Genomic DNA, 25,429 nt, shown 5'->3' on the forward strand with positions numbered 1-25,429 from the left:
CGGCGCCCAATTAATGTCATTTGGTTCAAAGCACCAAGCTGCTAGTACGAAGTCTGTCAGAGACTAGTTAAAGGCGGATGATATGCCAATATTAATGGCAACGTAACAGCTAATCTATTAATGTCATATTGACAATCATTCCCCCTAAACACATGCATACTAACTTAAATCTACTAAGCCAAGAATATTTCGAAAATATGAAAACTTAGCGTCCGGTAGAGGCTTGGTGAATATGTCTGCTGCTTGCTGATCGGTAGAGATGTATTCCAGCCTAATTTCCTTCTTTAAGACATGATCTCGGATAAAGTGATGCCTGACATCAATGTGCTTTGTCCGAGAGTGCATCACTGGATTGTGAGTGATGGCTATGGCACTTGTATTGTCACAGTAGATTGGAGCTTCACTCGACCGAATCCCATAATCATTAAGCTGCTGTTGAATCCAGAGTATTTGAGCACAACAGCTGCCAGCAGCAAGGTATTCTGCTTCGGCGGTCGAGGTAGCAATTGATGTCTGCTTCTTACTTGACCACGAAATTAGTCTATCTCCAAGGAATTGACATGTGCCACTTGTACTTTTGCGATCAATTCTACAACCTGCATAATCTGCATCTGAATAGCCAATAAGATTAAGATTTGAATCTTTGGGATACCAAAGACCCACATTAGTAGTTCCTTTAATATATTTAAGTATTCGTTTGGTAGCAATGAAATGAGATTGCTTAGGTGCGGCTTGAAATCTAGCACATAAACAAACTGAATACATGATATCCGGTCGACTGGCAGTCAAATAGAGCAGTGAACCAATAAGGCCTCGATACATGGTTACCTCAACCGGAATTCCCCCTTCATCTTTATCAAGCTTAATTGATGTACTCATGGGGGTAGATACAGTTGAGCATTGTTCCATTCCAAACTTCTTTACCAATTCCTTGGCATACTTGGACTGATTGATGAATATTCCAGTTTCAAGTTGCTTTACTTGAAGTCCAAGAAAGAAGTTTAGCTCGCCCATCATGCTCATTTCAAACTTCTCCTTCATCAGTTTAGAGAACTTTGAGCACAACTTGGGGTTAGTTGACCCAAATATAATGTCATCAACATAAATTTGTACTAGTAACACATGATCACCTTTTACAAATTTAAACAGGGTCTTATCGACCGTTCCAATTTGGAAATCATGTTCCAGTAAAAATTTTAGCAAAGTGTCATACCAAGCACGCGGTGCTTGTTTTAATCCATAGAGAGCTTTGTCAAGTTTATAGATATATTGAGGATGAGTAGGATTGACAAAACCTGGTGGTTGTTCAACGTACACCTCTTCTTGAAGTAGACCATTGAGGAATGCAGACTTCACATCCATTTGATAAACTTTAAAATTCTTGAAGGCTGCATAAGCAAGAAAGATGCGGATTGCTTCTAGTCTTGCAACTGGCGCGAAAGATTCCTCAAAGTCTATGCCTTCTTCTTGTCTGAATCCTTGAGCAACAAGTCGAGCTTTGTTACGCACAACAGTGCCATGTTCATCGAGCTTGTTACGAAACACCCATCTAGTTCCAATCACATTTTGATTTTTCGGTCGAGGAACTAGATGCCAAACATTGTTGCGGGTGAATTGATTCAACTCTTCTTGCATAGCTTCAATCCAGCTGGCATCTGATAGAGCTTCATCTATTTTCTTGGGCTCTACCTGAGATATGAAAGCGGCATGCAAGAATTCATTAATCATTTGACCACGTGTTTTTCGAGGAGCAGAAGGGTCACCTATGACCAACCCAGGTGGATGATCTTTGTTCCACCTAAAATAATTCCCTAAAGGGTTGTCATCAATTGGTTGATGAACGTCCTCGTTTACTGGATCATCATTGGCTGGAGGATTGTTATCAACCGGTGGATCCACTTCTGGCCTTGTTTGATCACACCGGTAGAGGGAACTGGATCATCCTTCTTTGGAGGATATAGATCACTGTCACTCTCTTCCTGTAGATTTGTGTTTTCCAGTCTGTGACTCAGATCATTTATGCTCCCTTGAGTTTGTTCTGTACATAGAGTAGATTCATCAAAAACAACATGAATGGTTTCCTCGACCGTTAGTGATCTTTGATTGAACACTCGATAAGCTCTGCTAACGGCTGAGTAACCAATAAAAGTTCCTTCGTCTGCTTTGGCATCGAAGGCTGTCAAATGGTTTTTGCCATTGTTGTGGATAAAGCATTTGCACCCAAAAATTTTGAAATAAGAAATGTCAGGTTTTGTGCCATTCCAGATCTCATATGGAGTTTTGTTAAATCGTTTATTAATCATAGATCTGTTTTGAGTATAGCAAGCTGTGTTAACTGCTTCTGCCCAAAGTCTTTGAGAAACATTTGAATCAGCAATCATAGTTCTGGCTGCTTCTTTTAAAGTACGGTTCCTTCTTTCAGCCACCCCATTTTGCTGTGGGGATCTAGCAGCTGACAACTCATGCTTGATTCCCTGATCATCTAGATAAGTCATAAGAGTGATGTTTAAAAATTCAGTCCCTCTATCACTCCTGATTCTATCTATTACAGTAGATTGTTCATTTTGCAAGCGTTTAAAAAGCTTAATCAGGTGAGGTGCAGTTTGATCTTTTGAAGAGAGAAAGATGACCCAAGTAAATCGAGAAAAGTCATCTATAACAACAAGAGCATATCTCATTCCCCCTATGCTTCTTACTGGTATAGGACCAAATAGGTCCATGTGAAGTAAGTCTAAACATTTGGAAGAAGACATACACCCTTTATTTTTAAAAGTTGCTCTCACCTGCTTTCCTAGTTGACAAGCAGGACAAACTTTGTCTTTTACAAAATCTCCTTCGGGCAGACCAGAAACCAAATCATGCTTCCTCAAGTTAAAAATGGACTTAAAATTTAGATGATTTAACCGCTTATGCCACAACCAATGTTTATCATGATGAGCAGTAAGACAAGTGGGGTGAAGAAATATGTGAGCAAGACCAGTTTACCTTGTAGGTGTTTAGGTCTCGTACACCGGTCATAAGAGTCTCACCTTTGTCATTTTTTATGAGGCAAGTGTGTTTGTGAAACTCGACCGAATGATCATTGTCACATAGTTGACTAATACTTATCAAATTATAGCATAGTTTGTCAACAAGTAACACATCTTTAATAATGATGTTACCATGGATGATCTTACCCTTACCCACGGTTTTACCTTTGGAGTTGTCTCCAAAGCTGATCTTTGGTCCTTTGCACAACACCACTTCTGTTAGAAGTTCTGGATTCCCTGTCATGTGTCGTGAGCAACCGCTATCTAAATACCAGGTAGTGTCCTTGATAGAAGTGGTTTTCTCGCCCGTTTGGACTTTTAGTACCTGCAAAGAGTGAAGAACTTTTGGTACCCATATCTAGTAGGGTCCAGGTCGGATTAGCCCTTTCGGGACCCACACCTGGAACACCCTTACAGGTTTGCCCGTGTGTGTGTCCAGAAATCTGTGCGGTCGATAGGCAGTAAATGTGTGTGCTTGTGAGGTTGCTGTGTGCTGCTTGCCTTTTTTATTTTCATAAGTTAGCATGTACCTCTTTTGAACTGGCCTGCAATTAAAGTACTGGTAAGGCTTCTCCTTTGACCATATTTTCTTAGAGTAGTTAGACTCATTCCATGGCCTTTTGAAATTAGATTGGTTTCCCTTTCTTCTTTCATTAGGTTTTGGTTTGATCCAAGTTCCTCTTTGATTAGAGGTCTGGGGATCCACATATCCCAGCCCTCTATGCTTAGAGCTTCGTTCGTTCGATACTTTCTGATTTTTGTCAAAGCTGCACTTATCGTGTTCATATATCGTGCTGGACCTGACAAATCTTATTTTGTTAAGATTGCCTTTGTCCAGGCTTGACTGAATACAGGATTCCATAGACTGTTCATTTGTTCCAAACCCTAGACCGGTTTTATCATGCACCGGTCTTTGGATTTCTTGAATCTTGTCAATGGTTACCGAAGATTTATTCCAAGCCTTAATGGTTTCAAGTAGTTTTTTATTTTCAATCAAGGTAGCTTGGAATACTCTTTTCAAGGTGTCGTTCTCAGTAGCCAGCAGACTTAGCTTGACCTTAAGACCATCAAGCTCTTTTTGCTGCATGCAGCTTGATTTGCTTGACTTATCTTTTAGGTTAGCTCTTTCTGCCTTTACTTCCTCGAACTCCTTGGATAATGCTTTGTATTCATTAGCCATTTCGTGTAAAGCAGTAACTAAATCACTGTGAGTAAATTCAGGTGAGCCAAAGTCAAATACCTCCTCAGCTTCTTCTTCGATGTCGGCCATAAGGCATTCCACTTTTTCATCATCGCTGTCATCTGAAGAGCTTCCGGTATTGGAGTTGTCAGAGTCAGACTCAGCCCACTTGCTTTTGCTTTCATCTGCTACTAGAACCCTTTGGTCTTTTCCTTTTCTAAACGTCCTTTTATCCTCCTTACCCCTTCTTCTTTCGGAGAATTGCTTCTGATCATTGTTCTTAGGCTTGGTGCAGTCTGCAATGAAATGGCCTGGCTTTCCACAGTTAAAACAAGTAGGACCATCGTTTGTATGGTCCGATTTATGATAATTTTTAAATTTAGAATTGTTTTTACGCATAAATTTACCAAATTTCTTGACAAAGAGTGTCATGGCTTCATTGCTGATTTGCTCAGCTGATCTCTTTGGAGGTTCCTCGACCGGTGGACGTATCACGGTTGAGGTTAAGGCCTTGGTTGGTTGAGATGTGGATGGTTCATCTTCTGTTCTCATGTTGAGCTCGAACTCGTAGGCTTTGAGATCAGCAAAGAGATCATGCAGTTCAACCTTGCTCAAGTCTTTTGACTCTCTCATGGCCACTGTCTTGATCTCCCATTCTTTGGGCAGAGCTCTCATAACCTTCACAGCAATTTCACGGTTAGTATAAGTTTTACCTAAAGCAGTAAGATCACAGATGATACTACTGAACCGTTCATCAAATTCAGCCATGGTTTCCCCTGGCTTCATTTTGGCGTTGTCATATTTTTGAATGGCCAGAGTGAGCTTGTTTTCCTTTGTCTGGTCATTCCCTTCACACAGCTGAGTGAGCTTCTCCCAAATCTCCTTTGCTGTGGAACATGACTTGATTTTGCTGAACATATTCTTGTCCAGTGTTTTGTATAGGATGTCCCGGGCCACATTGTCAAGATTGGCCTTCTTTTTGTCCTCAGTGGTCCACTCAGCTCTTGGTTTCTCAATCATTTGTCCTGCACCATCGGCTAGAGCTGGGTTGACCTTCATAATTTTGATAGGACCGTCTGTTATGACATATAGCATGTCATCATCCTGTGCTGCAAGATGTGCCTGCATGCGAATTTTCCAATCATCATACTCTTCTTTAGAAAACATAGGAATTCTGTTGAAAGAAGTCATGATTTGAAAACTTCAGATCAGCAGTTGAGAAAGGAACCCGCTCTGATACCACTTGTTGGGATCGGTTCAGAGGGTAGAGGGGGGGGTGAATACACTCTGAAACTTTTCTTCTACTTCTTTAGAATGATCAAGTGAGGTTTAGTTCACTTAATCAGTTTTCTCAACTTCTAAAACGTTTTGAACAACTTAAATAGTGCGGAAATAGTTCAGAGGTTTTAGTGATGCAAAGTTTATAATGCAATGTATGAGCAGGATGTGAGATAAGTTGCAGTAAATGCTAAAGCACGATTTTATGGAAGTTCGAAGGCTTAATCCTTCTACGTCTCCCCTTCTTCCACTTAGGAAGGAATTCACTAGAAGACTTTGGTTATTACAACGTCTTGTAATACACCCACTTCAGACTTAGGACTTATCCAATGCCTAATCCGAAACTCCTAGATTTACACAGATAAGATTCTCAGTTCTTATCAGACTGGTGGAAGCTTTCAGAGCAGCTTCAAGTCTCTTCAACACTGAGTATAGTTGAGTTGAGCTTCTCAGACTGCAGAGCGGTCGAGAGGCTTGAAAACCCTAGGATGATCCTTGACGATCAGATATGTGAACTGTAGGCGAGGGTTTATTTGAGCAGCAGATGAATGATCTTGTAAGTGTGCTCAAGTGTATCAGATGAGGACTTCTGATATTAGTCAAGTGATTGAAATTTTTCTGAGTTGCTTGTCTCTCTTCGTTGTCTCGTCTCACTTCTTGTTGTTGTTTGAGCAATCTTCCCTTTATATAGGTCAATCATCAACGTCTTTATTTTGAACGTTCTGATGCTGCATTGAATGCACATTTAATGCTCATAAATGCATTGATGATTCTGCATGAGGATCGTACACTGCAGACAACTTCTAGGATCCAAAACTGGAATAAACGGTCGAATGCTTTATCTGCAGTCATTCTGTGTTTTTGCCATTTTGGTACAACCTGTTGTCTTGATTTGCAGGAGTCAACAAATCTTCTGAAACGCCGGTTCTGCTTTTAATAAAAGATCCTGCAAAGAACATCTTGTCACAGGTACTTGTCTCGAGATATCTAGATAGGCAGTTGGCATTCTACCGGTAGAGATATTTGTCCTCTGCTGGTTTGAATAACCAGTCGATAAGCTTGTGACTTCAACCGGTCGAGAGATAAAGGCGGTTGACAAGCTTCCGGTAGATAGATTTATCCTCTGCTGGTTTTGATAGCCAGTTGATAGGCTTGTGACTTCAGCCGGTCGAGAGCAAAGGCGGTTGACAAGCTTTCGGTAGAAGTTGTAGTAGGTTCCTGAAATACAATGGTTGGCAGCACATTCCTATACAATGAGTTGTTGTTTGTTATCACCAAAATATCGGATTCAACAATAATAATAATAATAATAATAATAATAATAATAATAATAATAATAATAATAATAATAATAATAATAATTCGGTACACATTCAGAAAAAAAATAATAATAATAATAATAATAATAATTAACCAAATTTTTGATACATAATGTTATAAAAGATTACACAGATAATTCAAAAATTCATAATTGAAATTGTAAAAATATATTAGCGTAATACACAAATAAATTATAGTAACATAATTACCAAAAAAATATTATTACCATATTACACAAATATACGATAATAACATAACAAAGATTCATAATCATTAATTAAATATTGAACATAATTAAATTGAATAATACTAATAATAATAATAATCAAATATTCACTCAACTTAAGAATTTTTTTCACAAATGTACCTCGATGAAGATTTGAAGCAAATTTTTACCTGTAAAAATACAACATAAACAACTAATTTTATTCGCAAAAATATAACATAAACAACAATTTTTTTTAAAAAAATTTGATACTAACAATGAAAAAATTTTCAAACCTTGAGCTGCCAGGGAGAAAGCGCGAGTTGGCCCGGTTGGGGATGGATGAATGTCAATCTCATGCAATTTATAGCAAGAGAATGCAGAAAGAAAAAAAAAAAATTGAACAATTAATTCATCCACACTCGTGACTTTGCCAGTTTTGACTGGGTCTTCCTTGGTTATATAACCAAGACATGCAAACAAATTTCTGACATTTAAATCAAGTCACTCGACTAGCCACTTAAGACATGTGGAAAAATTTTTGACACTTGAAATCACGCCAAGCAATGTGGCGTGATTTCATGTATTAAAAGATTATTATTTTTAAATCATGCCTTTAATGCAGGCGTGATTTATCTTTATTCACGCCTCTTTCCTCGACATGATACGTTAAAAACATAAATTTTTATTTTTTACCTCAAACATAAAAAAATTATTTTATTATACAGTAAACCGTTAAAAAACCCCAACTTTCAAATTACTATTACCTATTTATATTGTAGAATAAATAATAAGAATGGGCAATGAATTTACTCAAAAAAAAAAAATCAAAATTACAATTACTTTGAGGCTTGTTAGGAACAGATACCGAGTTCAACTACGTAAATTAAACTGCGAAAACGTAATTTATTCGTGGAACCAAACAGACGCTATCAATCCACAGTAAAAAAACGAAACAGTAAAAATCAATTAGATTACTGGAAGGTAAAGAAGGAGGGTGAGATAAATTTTCTTACATGGGGATGAGGTTATGAAGGCGGAAGCTGATGTCATTGTTCTGGATTGTTGTTGGGCGACTCGCTGATATCCACGCCATGGTAATCCCTCTCGCCTCCCAAAAACCCAGTTGAAACAGAAGAATTATAATGCAGTTTCATGTTATTGAACCCGAATTTATCCCGATTAACGATTGATTTCTAGTATTGATTTTATTTTTTGGTTATGTTCTTCACGACCAATCATCGGGATCTATGATTGTGCCGAGATTTATTGTTCTGTTATTTACTTTTTTATTCTTCTTCTTTGTGTGATTTGATTTGGAAATGCGTGTTGATTATGCGTTGGACAGTCTGAAGTTCTCGATGATATAATTTCGGTTGTATGGAAGAATGCTTCGGAAAGATCAGAGGGATTCTTCTTTCGTCCGTTGGGTTTAGGGTTTATATTTGGCTAATCACAGTGTTGATTAATTAATTGATTTAACTCTGTTAAATTTCTGTTTTCTGTTGGGTATTTTGATGATTTTAAATGTATTTGCTTGTGAATTGGTTTAATCTGCAGGCTACGTCAAGAAGAGTTATAACTAGGGATGAATGGGAGAAAAGGCTCAGTGATGTCAAGGTTAGAAAAGAGGATATGAACAAATTGGTGATGAATTTTCTGGTGACCGAGGGGTATGTGGAAGCTGCTGAAAAATTCCGGATGGAATCTGGGACTGAACGTATCCTTTTATCATCAATTTTTAAGTGCCAATTTTGTGCAGATCTTTTTATATGTTGTGGCAGTCGTGCTCTTTAAGAATATCTTTGATTTGCCTTATTGAAATATACAGCAGAAATCGATCTTGCAACCATCACCGACCGCATGGCAGTGAAGAAGGCGGTGCAAAGTGGGAATGTGGAGGATGCTATCGAGAAAGTTAATGATTTGAACCCTGAGGTGTGTTCAGCTTTATTTGATTTCTTCTGGATGTTTCGTGAGAATTTAAACTGATTTAATTACGACAATCTAGAACAACTTAAAATTGTTTGGTCGATTGATTTCCAGGTTAGATGATCAAGATTTTTATTTTATGGTATATTTGGTTACATGATCTATTGAACTGCATGATAGTCTTTGACGGTTATAAAGATCCTCCCTTGGATCCAACACAATCATTCTCTTCACACCTTTGCTCGTAGCTGTTAGTTTTAATTTTACAATTATTTATGAGAAATTAAGATCATTTATCTGGGAATTCATAATTAAGGTAACTTTACATATTTGCTACCTGGATTTCCGATGCAGTCTAGTCTTGAAATTTTATCAAATACAATTACACGAGCTGCAATAACCAAATTTGACACTTGCTTTTCTGGTTTTAATATCGGAAGTATAAAGTTAGATGTTTTGAATGCAGATATTGGACACAAATCCCCAACTGTTTTTCCATCTCCAGCAACAGCGGTTGATTGAATTGATCCGTAATGGAAAGGTCGAAGAGGCTTTGGAATTTGCTCAAGAGGAACTTGCTCCAAGGGGAGAGGAAAATGTACTTTTCATTATTTGTTTGTGTTAATGTGGATCTAAAGAGTTTCAATAGTTTTGAAGGATCCCGTCTTGGTTTATTTTTAGTCTGGATCATGTATTGTTAGAATGTTCCTTTTTTGATATATTCTTTTTTCTTGTTTTTTTTATCTGATGCTCATTATAAGAACTGTTTGTTATTTCAGCGAGGCTTTCTAGAAGAGTTGGAGAGAACTGTCGCATTGCTTGCTTTTGAAGATGTCAACAACTGCCCCGTGGGTGACCTGTTAGATATATCACAGCGTCTTAAGACTGCTAGTGAGGTGAATGCAGCCATCCTTACCAGCCAAAGCCATGAAAAAGGTAAGTCTCTGGCATATCATCAAATTTATAAAGTTACAAGGACTTGGTTACCTCTGCTCAATGTTATAAATCCTTGCCGTTTTTAGGAACTGATAAGTCTATATAAAGGGCAATTTTTTATGGTTATTTGATTTGGTGATCAATTGAGCCCATTTAATTTTTTGGTTCGTCACACCAAAAGTATGGCACTAGGATAGAATGAAGCCATGCCATTTTTCCTCTCTGATGACTTTTTCTTCTGTTTTTTTAGGAATACTTTCAATAGTTTAAGTTATTTGTGAGTTGATGTCGTTCAATAGTTTTACAGCAATTTAACTATTTGTCACTTCCCACATGCTGGTATTAACCACTCCAATGCTCCATACCCTTTGCTCGAGTGTTCATGGAGCTTGTTCTTGATATTTAATTGCGCATTGCTATTTCTCATCGTAGAACTTTCATATTCTATGATTCTAAGAATAACTATTGAGATTGTTTTTCGTTCGATATTATTACAAAAAAATGTTGTCATCGCCTCATTTGCCATGTAGCTGCTGCATTATAAGTACAAGTAAGAGGATTTAATTCCGTGATGCATTTGATTTTAACAGATCCAAAGCTTCCAAGCTTATTGAAAATGCTGACATGGGTGCAAAACCAGCTAGACGAGAAGGTTTCTTATCCTCGAATCAATGATTTTTCTACGGCTATGCTTGAAGATCCTGCTGTATGAATAATTTTCAGGTTTCTCCTCCTGGTGGTGCTGAAATATATGAAAGCTCCAAATGGGGTTGGAAGCGCAGGTGATTTAAAGGGAATTTACGGACTTCTCTACTTGTAAAATCATGCGCTGATATTAGGAGCTTTTAAATTATTTTTTCAAGGTTCATGTATAGACTCTTAAGATTATGTAAATGTGGAATTTGGACGCTTAGATGTTACGGACAATTAATGTAGTTCTTGTTAGACGTTAAAATTGACCCTCATGTTATATGCTCCATTGCTCCTATTCCTCGAATGGGAGTGGACATATCACATATCATTGCATTAAACGTGATGATTTGCTAGGGTTTTCATTGCTCAATTTAATTTAACAAAGACAATAAATCTTAAGAAAATGCAAAATGAAGTCTAAAAGAAAAAAAAAACACATAAATGGCAACAGATCCGATCCAAATGCCAGTTTTCTTCATCAGATCCCTCGAAATATTCTTTTTTTCACCTCCGTCGCAAACCATTCCTTTTATGAGAAATTGATTATTCTAGTTCATTTCAAAGTTATAATTTAAAAAATGGCCTTCATTATTATACATTTTGCATTATGTCTAATATAATTAAAAAATTTTGTAAAAAAACTTTTATCCCTTCTTCATTTACTATATAAATGTTGAGTTTTCTAAGATCACACACATTCTTTTCTCGTGAATCATCTGTTTAAGTTTAATTACATAATATTTCTTTTTAAGAGCTGATTGCTATCATTCTTTCAGTTTTATTTAATTTATAATATATTAATTTGTTTAATAATACTTATATAAATAAAATGTTTTAATAAAATAATAAATTGTTAGTTTGAATTATAGTGTGTACGAAATCACTAAAGTTTGCCATAGCCCATATATCTATGCATATACAGTAATCTAAATATGAAATTAACCATTATTTGTGAAAAAAATAAGTGAAAAAAAAATTAAATTCATACAAAAAAATGGGATTGATGTGCTTCAAGGCTACTTATTTATGGGATGGGAGCAGAACGATGCTCTGTATCCTTCCTCTTACTACGATCAACAATGGAATTTATGAGAGGATAAAATACTTTTGAGATGGAGGAAGTGATTGTGATTTGTGAATTGAGTTTAAAATGATAACTTTGTAATTTGATATAATAAAAATACTATTTTGATTAAGTAAGCAACTTAATTGAAGATTAAAATTGATTATAGTAATATAATGAAGGTAATTTAAGAAAACCCTCCCCTATTTTATCTGGTTAATTGAACAAAACGGCAAAATCAAGATTGAATGACGACATCAGAACCACCACCGGCACCTCCCCGCGCAACCCTCCTCCGCCTTCTGCTTGACCTCGACGCCGCCGTATCCCTCCACATTTACACCTTATTCCATCCAATCATCCCCTTCCCGCTCCTCAAATCCCTGGAATTTTCCGGCGACGGCCGTCTCTTCTTCCCCCTCATCCTCTCTCTCCTCCTCACCACCACCACGACCAATCTCCTCCTATTAAATCTACTACTCGGATCCCTATTAGACCTTCTCCTAATCGGCCTCCTGAAGCACCTCATCCAGCGGCCCCGCCCCGTTTACAACAAGAACATGTTCCTCTCTTTTGCAGTTGACCATTGGTCTTTCCCCAGTGGCCACTCCTCTCGAGTCTCATTCATCGCAACCTTGTTTTATTTCCATTCCGATCGCGTGAGACAAGTTTTGGCCGCCCTTTTGAAATCCGACCCCGAGGCTGTGTTTGTGAAGAATTTCGTTGCGATCGTGGGGCTATGGGCTGCAACCACATCGTTTTCTAGGGTTCTTCTTGGCCGGCATTTCGTCCTCGATGTAGTTATAGGCTCTTGTTTGGGTGTTGCTGAAGGGACCTTTGTTGTTGGGGTCTTCAACTGCGAGAAATTGAGCTCTTTATTCAGATGACTGTAAGTCTTTCAAATTGTTTGTTTTGAATCAGTTGATCCTCAAGATTGAAGCTTTGGCTTCTTCATTTCCTGTTGTCTAAAATTAACAAGAGCTGTAATTACGTGCAACTGTAAGCATCATAATGAATCTGCTTTTTTCATCAATGTTGAACAAATTACAGTTGAACCTGGTTTTGAAACACGGATTCTACCAAATCTCTGAGCAGAAGTTAGAAGTTCTGTAATGGAAGTGTTTTGTGAGAATTGTTTGTTGAGGCCAGGAGTGAATGCACAATCTGTTTGAGCTGAAACAGATATATGACTTCTTGAATACCTATACGTTGTAGTTAATAGAAACGATTTAATTTATAGGAATTTACATGATGGTTTACTGAAACATGTGGAAAAGTTTGCGAAGAGAAGCATATAAATTAAGAAAATTTATTGTTATTGTTCTTTTTTTCTTTTTTTTCCCTTCTAAGGATCAAACCAAACTTATCGTATGAGCCACCTTGTTCGCATATCTACCAACATAATAGTTAATACAGTCCATGAAAGGTATTCGAATCCAAAAGAGAGAAAATATTTGAAACAAGATTTTCTTCGGGGCTAAGATTCTTTGTTGCTGAAGTCACTGCTTGGACCGTGTCCAGAGAATCAGAATAAATCCATACATTCCTGAAATCTCTTTGAATAGCAAGCACAGAACTTGAAACATGGATTTGAGTTCAGCCGCCGCCACCGACCCTGTATTGCATATACCTATGGCTGAAGCAGCACATATATTACCTTGATGATCCCGATCACTGCTCCAACACTAACTCGAGCAATAATCTCGTTGTACCCTGCATCAAAATCTAGTCGAAAATGCCCCAACCGAGTTTTCTTCCACTGCTTTGTATGTTGTGTAATCTGAGGCTTGCTCAAGATAACTAGTTCTTCAGCTTTATGAAATTGCTCGCGCATCCAGTCAACCTTGATCAAAGAAGGCTGCATATGAGAATCATGTTTTTTAACAGACATTGCGCTTTCCAAATGCCCATGCCCAAAATTATAACGCAAGATATCTGTATGGGCTTCATGTATTGTGATTTGATAATCGGTAAGCGGTCTATTTATCTGATTTCGTTCCTCTATTCCAAAATTATAACTGCCCATTGAGCGATTTAAGTTTAGGTTTGGGCCATAAAGTTATTTATTTTATACGTTCCATTATTATTATTATAAAATTACTCAATTTTTATTATATTTTATACCGCATCGTATGTATATTTTTATTAGTTATTATAAAATATATATGTGTCATTATAAAATCTATATGTGTGTTTGTGTGAATTATATATATTAGAAAATCTCTTTTTCCGAAATGCAAAGTAGACAAAATATATGTGTGATTATAAAATATATATGTGTGTTTGTGTGAATTATATATATTAGAAAATCTCTCTTTCCGAAATGCAAAGTAGAACAATCGTACGTTGGAGCGAAATAAGTACAAAATGAAATAACTTCAAAAATAAAAAGAGGATAGAACGGAATGTGAAAATTTTATTTCATTCATGTGATTGGTGCCAAATGAAATGAGAAAGAGGTGGAATGAGAATATTTTACATAACTAAATCATATATAAAATTATTATTATTATTATTATTATTATTATTATTATTATTATTATTATTATTATTATTATTATTATTATTATTATTATTATTATTATCGTCGTCGTCATCGTCAAATAATAACTAATTTTATTTATGTATTGTTATTATTAAATGGTAATTTTAGTAATATTATTATTTAATTTATTTATTATTATATTGTTATTAATTTCTTAATATTTATCTTTTACCCAAATAAGATATACATCTCACAAAATTAACTCGTGAGACAGTCTCACGAGTTTTTTCCAATAATAACCATTGTTATAAAATTATTCTTGTCATTTTATTTTTGACATTACTTTTGGCTACCATTTTTAAATATTTTTATTTATCATTTATTTATAAAAAAATGATAAATTTTTTATTATTAAAATATTTTTTTATGATAGAAATTAGAGAACAATATAGATAAATATGTATAATAATATAGTAAAAACAAATAGCAGGAAACTTTTATGTTCGAAAATAACTTGGAAAGTTGGGAGGATATGAATTAGTATATCGAACCGAAATGATGGGAATACATATTCCCATCCCATGTTCATGATAATTCATGTGGGAGCGTGAAAACTCATATGTTACCGTTATATCGCATTGAATCAATTACAATGTCTTAGAAGTATGATCACCTAATTGAGTGTTAAAAATTCTTGAAACATATATATATTAAAAAATTATTATTATTATATATTATTTTAATCTCTCGCACAACATATACTTGAGCTCCAATCTAATCATCCCAATAGTAGTAATTAGTTCTATCAAACGTAGCTTCTCCTTTCAAGTGGGGAAGAAAAGAGAAATTGCTTTTGATTTTGTCTTCCATAATCAATAATTCTCTATCCATAGAAAACAATCCGATACATTAGTCTTTAGAAGCGATACTTTTAGAGGCAAAAGATTATTTTATTTGGGACCTTAATGTTATTTTCCCCAACACCAGCGTAATGGCCCGACCTCACTCGAGCATTTCTTTTTCCCTTTTGTATTTTTGGGCTCGTGCTCTGAATTTTGATTGTCTGATCTACGGATCAGCAGAACCTATAGAGGAATCTAGGCCGTTGATTAAGGAACAATTCCGATGAGACATTGTCTCGTTTGTGGGTGGAAACCTCAGAAGGCCGACAATTTTGGAGACTTGATGTGTCGGTTCGCCTGGACATATATTGTTTATTACTTTAATCAAGATTAAATTATACTTACTTTTTTGATATCAGCCCTTAAAAAGCGCTTATCAAAAAAATTAGTTAAATCTTGGTTAACAAACTTGAAGTTGACATCGAGTTATAAATCTTAAAATCATATTTCATGTCTTTGAAACACGATCAGATTATTTAATCAAAAAAAATTAAAATTTTTCTCGAGCACGAACATATAGACAGCATTTGATGCGAATGATGAGATTTAACATTCTTGCATCATCTCATGTTTGGTTCAAGTTTTACAATAATTTATCGCACGATTTAACACACATACATGTATATCTAGCTTACGGGATATTTTTCTCACGCCAATACAATAAGGTGGTGCTGCCATCACATTTACCGGATAACGTGGCTTAAATTGATAATGAAGCTTTGAAAACAAGTAAAAACTAAGAAAAACAACAAATGTGTGCATCATCAATTAACGTGTATTAGTATCATGTTCGGAAATTGAAAGACAATGCACCCTTTTTGAATATCATCAAAGTATAAGTATTTACTATCTACTAAAAATTCGAATGTATTTTGCTGTTTTTAACACTAGACACCTATTTATCATATCTTGATTTTTTTTATCGACCTTCAATTCTCTTTATGAACTTCACATCATTGAGATGTGTACTTCCACTTGAGAAAATGAGGAAATTTTTTAACATTTGAAAAGGCCAATATGACTTTATTTTTTAAAAAAACAATCCATAAAGGTAGAGTTAAAAAAATTGCAGACATATAAATCAGTTATTTTGAATGACTCAATTCTTACTAATAAATATTGGATGTATATGCAAAAAAATTAAAATCAAATGTAAAAGTAGTAAATAAATGTATAAATTATACGCTTTGAGCTGAATGACTGGCCAACCTACTAAATAATTATGGGACCTATAGCTGCAGAGGAATCAAATACTTTTTTGATTTATATTCAAAATAGCCGTGCATATTAAAAATTATGAGTGATTCACAAACTATCAGATGAAATAAAATGTGCTAAAAAATACAGAAGCCACAAATCGAGTTAGGGTAATTTTATTCCTTTGGTTTAAAATAATGATTATTCTATGGGTCACCGTGTCCAATGTAACATGGACGCAGGGTCCGATTTCGATTTTGCCTGCTTTTGGGGTCCCAAATGTTCATGGTTCCTCCAGATCGGGCCCAGCCCGACTTGTCACCCTTTCTTTGATAAATCAAATCCATATTTTTTGTTTTCTTGTGTCTCCAAATCGACCAAACTTAACCTAATTAATTAATTTGCTTATATTTTTTTCCATTAACAAACAAAATAAAGAAAGTTAACTTAACCCATTTAATTAGAACACTGGATGTGAATGACTTATAATCACTTGGCTATTTTTTTTAAAAAAAAAAAATTTTTTAAAAAAAACATCTAGATTTACATAAAGAAATTTACATTTTTTGTTAGTTAAAGAAATTTATTTCTATTGGGATGTTTCGCACCTTATTGTTATTTTAAATATTTGTATTTGCTGATGCCATCACCAATTTTTTTTCCTAGGTCTGTTCCATACAGAGAGTGATGGATTGCAATTTGCAATTATACGAAGCTTTATGCTAACTTGTAATTGACACTCGACAATTTTATTTGCATTGGAAGATTTTAATTGTATAAATTTATTCCACATAACTTATTGATAAAAGATATGATATCATACTTCATATGCGGGAATTTTTGTATGAAAGAAAAAGAGTACTTGATTCTTAATGCTAAAATTTCTTCCCCACATTGTTTGGTGAATATTTCTTATTATTATCATTATGTTTTATGAGGGCGAAAACAATCGTTGCAATCATTCAATATATATTGGATAAAGTTTTTGGCCTGATGCAATAATATACAAATCATGTTAATCGGATAAATCGTACTACACAAAACATGTACGACAAACTTGAAAAAATATTGATAAGAAGTATTAAATTCATGACTATTGATCAAACGCTTACAAATTCCATCAATTTGAATACTCTGCCGCGAGACTGTTGTTAATAATTGTTATTGATTAATTCCTAACAATGTAAATATAAAGTTTTTTTAAAAAAAAAAAAATCAATATGCACCGTTATTTATTTTTTATCGGATTTTAATTTCTATGTGAAATAAACACTATTGGCTCAATTATTTAGGCTTAGTTTGAAAGTTGAAAGATAGAAGATGAAACGAGAAAATAAGAGCACGTCATATATATAACAAATTATTATTATTATTTTAAATTTGAAAGTTGAAGAAATAAAAAGAAAAGAAATAAATGTTTTATTGTCGTTTGGGAGGGGAATAAGTGAGAAAATTATGGAAGCGAAGTTGAATTTCCTTCCACTAAAGAAGAAAATATTTTAATGATGCGAAGAAAAATTTACCCCTCTCTCGTTTTCTCTCTTTTTGATTTCCGGAAAAATATTCCAAACTACACATTTTTTAAATTATTTTTTATTGAAATTTTTTATCTTCTTTTATGTCTCACCCCCAAACGGAGCTTTAAACAAATTTTTCCTCAGCAAAATTATTAAAATGGATCACACAAGCACGTGTGCAACTGTGACCTACGAACTTGAAATAATACAGCTTTCTCTTTACTCATTGATGTGATTATCACAAAATGACTATTCGGGGATGGATAAATTCCCGAGCGGAAAAGGTAGGTGAAGATACAAAATATATGAATATCTTATCCGTTTGGAGACGAAGTTCTACGAATATTTTTTAGAGAGTGAGTCCATAGCCCCACCTTGCCCCCCAGGATGGGCTTTTATACTCGCCCACCCGGGTCCTCAATGATTACTGGGTATGACCTTACTGACAACTTTTAGGGTGATAAGATGGTTATCACGTGTGATTTAGACCCCCACAATTTCCGGACAGAGCCCACTCCTTTGGATCGTGTTTAGTAATGATTGGATTTGTGATTTGAACCTGACACACTTCAAATAAACGTGGCCGTTTTCTGGCCCTAAAAATAGAAAGGTCGGGGCCCCACTGGTTTTTCTTTCCTTTCCTAACTTTCGAAGGCTTACTCCGGGAGGTACCCGGGTTCCTTTCGATCTCCTGTATCGGTTCGGGTGCTAAGGCCTCCCAGGTTAAGCCTTCCTCGTAGATCCCAGGTTATTGCCACCCAATCCCGGGTTCCTTAATATGTTGCGGTTACACCATCCTCCCGGGTCCAATCCACTCGGGGTATCGTAATATGATATCACCACACTTTTTAAAGATAGTCGGGCTAGGACCTGCTCCGCTGTCCCGAGAAGCTAATACCATCTTCTCGGGTCCTATCCACCCGGGGTATCGTCATCCCAGGTCCTATTTACCCGGGATATCGTAATATGATATCACCACACTTCCTAAAGATAGTTGGGCTAGGACCTGCTCCGCTGTCCCGAGAAGCTAATACCTGAAAGAGTGGGTGCCCGATTAGCCAACTTGTGGCTAAGAGCTTTTTTGACTCTATGTATAAACAATCTTTATTTAATATAATTTACATTCATTAATGCATTTTCTTTGTCTTTCTTCATATTGTTATATTGTGATATACTATTGTTGTTTTGATAAAGACCTTGAATATACTATAGTGTAAGTAAGATGAGATAGTGAATAAAGAAAGATCACTATTATGAAACACATCTTATAGTCACTGTATATTCTAAACAGTTCCTAGTCAATTGAGCCGTCCGCTAATAAGGATAAGGATCGCTCGAGATTGAGACTAGCATTTATGATGCCAAGTACCACGTTTCATTGGTAATGGACATGGAGATGTTCAAAGCATGCAAATGGATATTCATGTGATGAATGATCGAACTACCCTATTCGAACTTTCCAAGTGGTTATTATTATTTGAGTGGATAAGTCCGCGGTTTTGGTTGTACACCATTAGTTCTTACTACTTGAAATATCATTGAGACTCTATATGCTAGTACTGTACTTTGACTCGTTTATCGACTCTATTGGGGTCATCAGGTGTCGGGATTGGGTACAGTTACGACACATATAGGAGTCGATGCTTTGTTGTCAAAGATTCACCACATACTTGCGAGTGTGGATATCCTAAGCGATCTGAGTAGATATTAGTGTGACGAATCTCTGGCCAGAGTGCATGATGTGTTTTAGGTTACTCGGTTTCCTAGTAGCACATGCGATGTCACTATTTAATCTTCAAGATGCATTGCATAGTTATCGAATCTCGAACGACTCTCGATGCACCAATGGTTGTTGATTCGATCGGGATATATGGATGAAGGGACCGTACTGTACGCTAACCAAAATCTACTGGTTCTTGCAGGCACTATCAGTGATACCTAGGAAATCATGGGGCGATGTTGCTAGGCGCTCTTACCATGATTCGATGGGTAAGTCGGAAATTGTTGTTCCGAGTCACAAGGAGTTGTGAGCCCACGGCTAGCTGTATTCCTGAACCATTGAGGGTCACACAAGTAATGGATTACTAAACCCCGTTGAGATAGTTAAATTTAAAGAGTTAAATTTAATGAAAGAGAAGTTGGACTTCTTAACTAAAGGGAGTGGAATTTCCTAAAATGACATAGGGATGGACATTTTTGGAAATCACTGAATTCGGATTAAGAAAAATTATCTTGACTTTAAAAGGTGCAGAAATGATTTCTGTGCACATTGGTGAAATCGGTTTATCAATCGGAGTCATGATGAATTTTATATTAATGTCTATAATAACAGGCTTGGCTTGTTGAGCTTAAGTTATGGATTGTGGGCCCTAAGGAGTTAGTGTCCTAATACAATTATAACTTAATCCAGTCTAGAAATTATATATATATATATGTGTAGGTTTTGAAATAATCACTTAATTCCATCCTTGGATTTTTCGAAATACACACATAATATTTCAAGGGGATTTTTCGAAAATTTTCTACTCCTTTTGAGAAAATTCAGTCTGTGATTTTTATGAAAAATTACTTTCTGAATTAACAGATCAAATCTGTTTATTCTCTACGATAAACATCTGATTGATTTCTAGTGCAATCAATCAGAGGATTTCTGTTTTCTATTGGTGGACCTAATTCCGGAGATTGATCGAGCAAGTCATCGGTTCTCGGGATTTACAAGAAGAGCAGATTAAATTCTGTTGGAGTCCATAATCAAGCCTTAGCTTGAAGAGGTAAAAATATTAAATTGTGAATTTATATTTTTACTTGCAAGATTTTAATCGTTAGGATTTGATACCCACGATATGGAATCGTTTCATATCGAAAAATAAAATTTTTAAAACTTCCGCTGCTCCGGGTATCACATCCGTGTGATCAGAGAACGCGTGTTCCAACAGTGGCGCCAGAGACAGGTTGTAAACTTTGATCAAACGATTAAAATTAATCGATTGTACAACATTTTTAGCCTCGGTTTTTGAAACAAAAAGAAAAATTTTAAAATTAAATTTGAAGGAAAACAAGGGAAATCGGGCAGCGATCGTCGCTGCCCACCTCCACGTGGGCAGCCCTGTCCCACATGGAGGCGGGGCTGCCCGGGAATGTCCCGGGCAGTCCGGAAATTTTAAAATTTGATTTTTTGGATTTTTTGAAATTTTTGAAATTTTAGTTTTTGGTCCGATCGAAAATTGTTTTTGATTGGTCCACGAGGCATCGGATCAAATTGTTTGAGTCCGAAAATTTTAAAATTGATTTTTGGATAAATTTGAATTTTTTGAAAATTTATAAATTTTATCCGTTAAATTAGATTTTATAAAATTAATTATTTTGGTACAATTGATGATAAGATATGATCTTATTAAAGGATAAGATAAAATTTGATTTTATCTTTTTAATTATGATGTCATTGCATGTTATTCAATTATTTAATTATTGAATTAATTATTGGATAAAAGGATGATCGATTGCCATGACCAATATTGTAGGTGCATGTTAAGTTGTTTACATTTGGTTTTATTGTTGTTGGATTTTATTAATGGGCTTGGTTTATGTGAGACCTCGATTCTAAACCACTAATCTCGGATTAAACAACTATTAAGCGAACAAGGATCCAAGAGTAAAACAAGTCAAAGTTTTTTTTTTTTTTTTCTTTAAACGCCCGCGCCCGCGCGAGGAACCAAGCTCGCGCGCGCGCGGGCAAACGATCCCGAGGCTCAACGGAGGCCTCGCGCGCGCGCGAGGAACGCCTCGCCCGCGCGCAGAAGGCCTGGGCAGAAATGCTCAGGCTGCGGAAAAAGAAAAGGGATTCCGCGCTTGGTCCGACATGCCTTCAAATACAATTACAATAACAGGGTGTAGGGAAACATGCCATAACAAGTCATGCTTTCAGAAGGCCTAAAAACAACCAGAAGTCTAAATCGATACAACAACAACATACTTCGATTTCAGATTACAATCCGAATACAAACTAATTCGAATAACAAACATATCAAGTTCGAGTTCTAACATGCTTCAATCTTAAACTAGATAAACATGCTAATTCGACTTCTAAACCGAGTCTCACTTCTACTACTTGCCCTCGAAGCTAACCATGCCTCTTCTGACTTGTTTCTGCCCCACCTGTTGCCAAGTACACATACAAAACAAAGCAACAGCCGGATAACCGGTGAGAATGATAATCCCAGTAAAAGCAACATATCAAATAATGAATATACAACATGCTATCAAACCACATATTCAAGTCGAAGTTAATGATATGCATGTCTTTAAAACCAGGATATCGATTCTGATAAACACGGGAGTATTGCTCTGCTTTTGGGATCCCGAGGATGAGATCACGTAACGACTCACCGACTCTCCCAATCGAGGTGGTGCCACGTATCCCATTCCTCTAGACTTTGAGCAACCATAATGAGTATGCTAGCACTAGGCGAAATACTACAACCTAGGCCACTCAATCATAGTTCCCAAACGTCTAACAAAAAGGGCGGTTCTGCCCGCTGAAATCAAAGTAGGCTCAAGATGAATGCATAACAGAAACATAAACATAAGCCACATAACAAAAACTCAATCAATCAACAATTACAAGTTCCACGTGCTAGAACAAGTATCGATGCAATATGTGATTTAAAAAGGGAAACTCGAGAACCAACAGTCCCGAGTATGCTATCCCGCTACGATAACTGCTTTTACCTTTCAATGCAGTAGTTCCAACTCCAGGAAAGCTACAACAAAAGATTGTATCAACAACTATACAATCTAAACAACAACTACGGATCAAGGTAAATCTCATTACCGATCTTCGTCCAACTCTGAAACGATCAATCAGCTGCTAACTCAGGGCTTGACAACTCCAAACGAATCTGTTCAGATACAAGAGATGATCAACAACCACGATCACTCACACACCAAGACTTCAATCAATACAAAAACGATTCGAAAACCCAAAACTCAAACCGACGGCATAACGGCTATAAACTGAACAAACCGGCAACGCAGACAGCAGTTCAATACTGATAACAACTCAATTCAATGCCCAAAACAACAATAACAAAGCAAACCCATCAATCTCAAAATCCACATTTTCGAAAATGGCTTCCAAAAATCATAACAAATCCGGACGTCGCTCTAATTCAAAACCGACAGATAATAAACGATCAGAACTCTGTAGAGAACAACATACTCGAATCTCAAACGATTCTAACAACATCCAAAAACTAGAATGTATCCGATCGTAGAAAAACTTACGATATAACGGAGCTCTCGCTGCAGTGATCGATAATCTGCCTTCAGAATTAATTTCTAACGGACGGATCGAGCTCGGACTGGATTTTGAAAGCTCAAAAGCTCCAAGAGGCGTCTTCAATGGAGGCTCACGGTTGGGAGGAGGAAGGAGGTGACTTGTGAAATAAATATCAAGTGTAGATAATATATAAAATCAACTATTTGCATTTTAGTCCCTGAAATTTCCAAAATTTGCAAAAAGGACCCTGATCAAAATCAAACCGGCTCGAGAACTCTGTAATCTCTGATAAACTCAAATAAACTCATTTAAGATAAAAACGGGGCGTTACAGTTTATGACCCAATTTGAATTGTCATTTGTAATAAAAAGTGGGCCTGGTTTATGGCTCGTTCCCACCCTTAAATATGTATCCCTTACTTGTCATCAAAATTTATTGTAAATTTATTAGACTTAGTGGGAGATAAAGATTTGAAGACAAAGGTGAGCCCAGCAGACAATAAAGACCGAAGAAATATAAATTGGAAGCTCAATGTAATAGGATTGCATTGCATACTTGCATATCACCTAGGATTGGACTTAGACTCGTGATTGGCAACCACAGGTCGATTAGTGATTGAGATCGATCATCCTTTAAATAATATATGATATTATTGTGGTATGCATGTTTAGACTAAATTGTATGAATCCCGCAAGCATACAAATATTGCATGATGAGACAATTTTCAAAATTAAAAAACCCTCATTTTAAATATGATTTAAAATTGATATCAAGATAAACGAAAGAGAATTTAAATATTTTTTAAATGTTCCTACCTTCCATCAACGATCAATATATGAGATGCTACCCGCGGGCACGGTCCGGCTCATATTATTGGGGGGCCCGTTCGTCGGAAAGCTGTACATTGGATCGACACATGTTGTAAGTTGGGTGGAACTCTCATGGGATTGGCTCATATTATTGGGGATCCACATGACGACCGTCCATCACAACTTAATATTGTTGGGTCATCTTGACATGTCACATTAAACGGCGTCATATTATTGGGCCCTTATTGAACATGAGGTAAAAACATGGGGGTTGCTTTGGAAGCAATTGGGCTCTGCCTTTTGAAAATTATGGTTGACTGATATTATTCGGGACTATAGTTTTTCAATTGGACTCCATGTTCCCACTAAGGAAACAAGTTTCCCGTTTTTTACTAGAGGGTAGTGAAATTGTTAAAATAGTGGGAGTTAAATTCATAAAATTAAATCTCGCCATATTTTATGTCTTAGTAAATTAATTAAATAATCACTGATTATTGTCTGTTTCTTTTCAGTATTTTATTACAATGAATTCGCGAAATCCACTATACTCAATTCTCGAACAAAACAAATTGACTGGCGCAAACTATACGGAATGGTTCCGTAAATTAAAGATTGTTCTAAACTCGAAGAAAATTTTCTACGTGTTAGAAAAGAATGCTCCAAAGAAAGCATCGGCTAATATAAGTCCGGAAGAATTGGCAAAACTTGATCAATGGTGGGACCATGATATCAAGGCTAAATGCTATATGCAAGCTTCAATGTCTGATGAACTCCAGAGGCGATTTGAGGATACAGTGAATGCTGCTGACATACACTGAAACGCCTACTACTAATAAATGCGGAAAAACTTTTTTTTTTTAATAAAATACTAAAAATAATACTATACATATACGCCCATACATATATGTATAAACATAAAAGAAATAATATTACTACATAAAAAAAATAACTTAAATACTTGCTGAAAATGTCATTGTGCATGAAGTAAAAATACTAAGTTTGATAATTCAAAATTCCCATAATTAAAATAATAAAAAAAAAATTCCGCATTTATTAGTAGTAGGCGTTTCAATTGGTATCAGAGACGCGTTCTTGGTGGGGTCATCACTGCTATGCGAGCTCAGAAATCCACGCTACCGGTCTGTAAGTTTTAATTGCTTTTAGTATGATCTAGTAGTATCATGTTTAAGACTTAAGCATTTATGTTAGCATGTTGGGCCTCTAGGCTCACTACATTGATATGGTGCAGGTGAGTACGTAGAGGACATAGTACCCACCGGAGGCGAGGACATATGAGTGGATATGCAGTGATCCCCCGCGGCCGTCGTCTGAGTCTTTATGATTATGTTTTTATGGAATATTAAACATGTCGTTCTTTTTATTCATTTTCTGTGGTTGGTACTAGTACATATTTTTATTGAAATATTTTCAGTGCATGCAAACTTTTATTTAATTGTTTAGAACAACATTTTTATTTAATGCATGACTCAGACATTTAATTTATTAAATGTTGCATTTTATTTGAGCTATTTTTAAATCTGTTTATTCTTTGTGCATATATGTATGGGCATGTATGTACATCTATTTTAATTAGTATTTTAATAA

General features: G+C 35.9%; 2 protein-coding genes across 3 annotated transcripts; both read left to right on the plus strand.

Moving 5' to 3' along the window:
- Positions 1–7,951: 7,951 nt before the first annotated feature.
- Positions 7,952–10,840, plus strand: LOC140874902 (protein GID8 homolog). 2 transcript variants are annotated; one of them, XM_073278383.1, is made up of 6 exons: positions 7,952–8,109; positions 8,573–8,732; positions 8,844–8,950; positions 9,411–9,542; positions 9,724–9,880; positions 10,471–10,840. In XM_073278383.1, the coding sequence occupies exons 1-6, from the start codon at positions 8,059–8,061 to the stop codon at positions 10,590–10,592; spliced, it is 729 nt and encodes a 242-aa protein (XP_073134484.1). In that variant the 5' UTR covers positions 7,952–8,058; the 3' UTR covers positions 10,593–10,840. The 2 variants fall into 2 exon arrangements, with proteins under 2 accessions (XP_073134484.1, XP_073134483.1); XM_073278382.1 differs by lacking the exon at positions 7,952–8,109 and adding an exon at positions 8,136–8,449.
- Positions 10,841–11,848: 1,008 nt separating this feature from the next.
- Positions 11,849–12,954, plus strand: LOC140875248 (probable lipid phosphate phosphatase beta). The gene is made up of 2 exons (XM_073278886.1): positions 11,849–12,525; positions 12,687–12,954. Exon 1 carries the CDS (start codon positions 11,885–11,887, stop codon positions 12,521–12,523), a length of 639 nt encoding a protein of 212 aa, XP_073134987.1. The 5' UTR covers positions 11,849–11,884; the 3' UTR covers positions 12,524–12,525; positions 12,687–12,954.
- The last annotated feature ends 12,475 nt before the right edge of the window (positions 12,955–25,429 follow it).

The sequence above is a fragment of the Henckelia pumila genome, chromosome 1 (genome assembly GCF_033568475.1).
Source record: "Henckelia pumila isolate YLH828 chromosome 1, ASM3356847v2, whole genome shotgun sequence".
NCBI lineage: Eukaryota > Viridiplantae > Streptophyta > Magnoliopsida > Lamiales > Gesneriaceae > Henckelia > Henckelia pumila.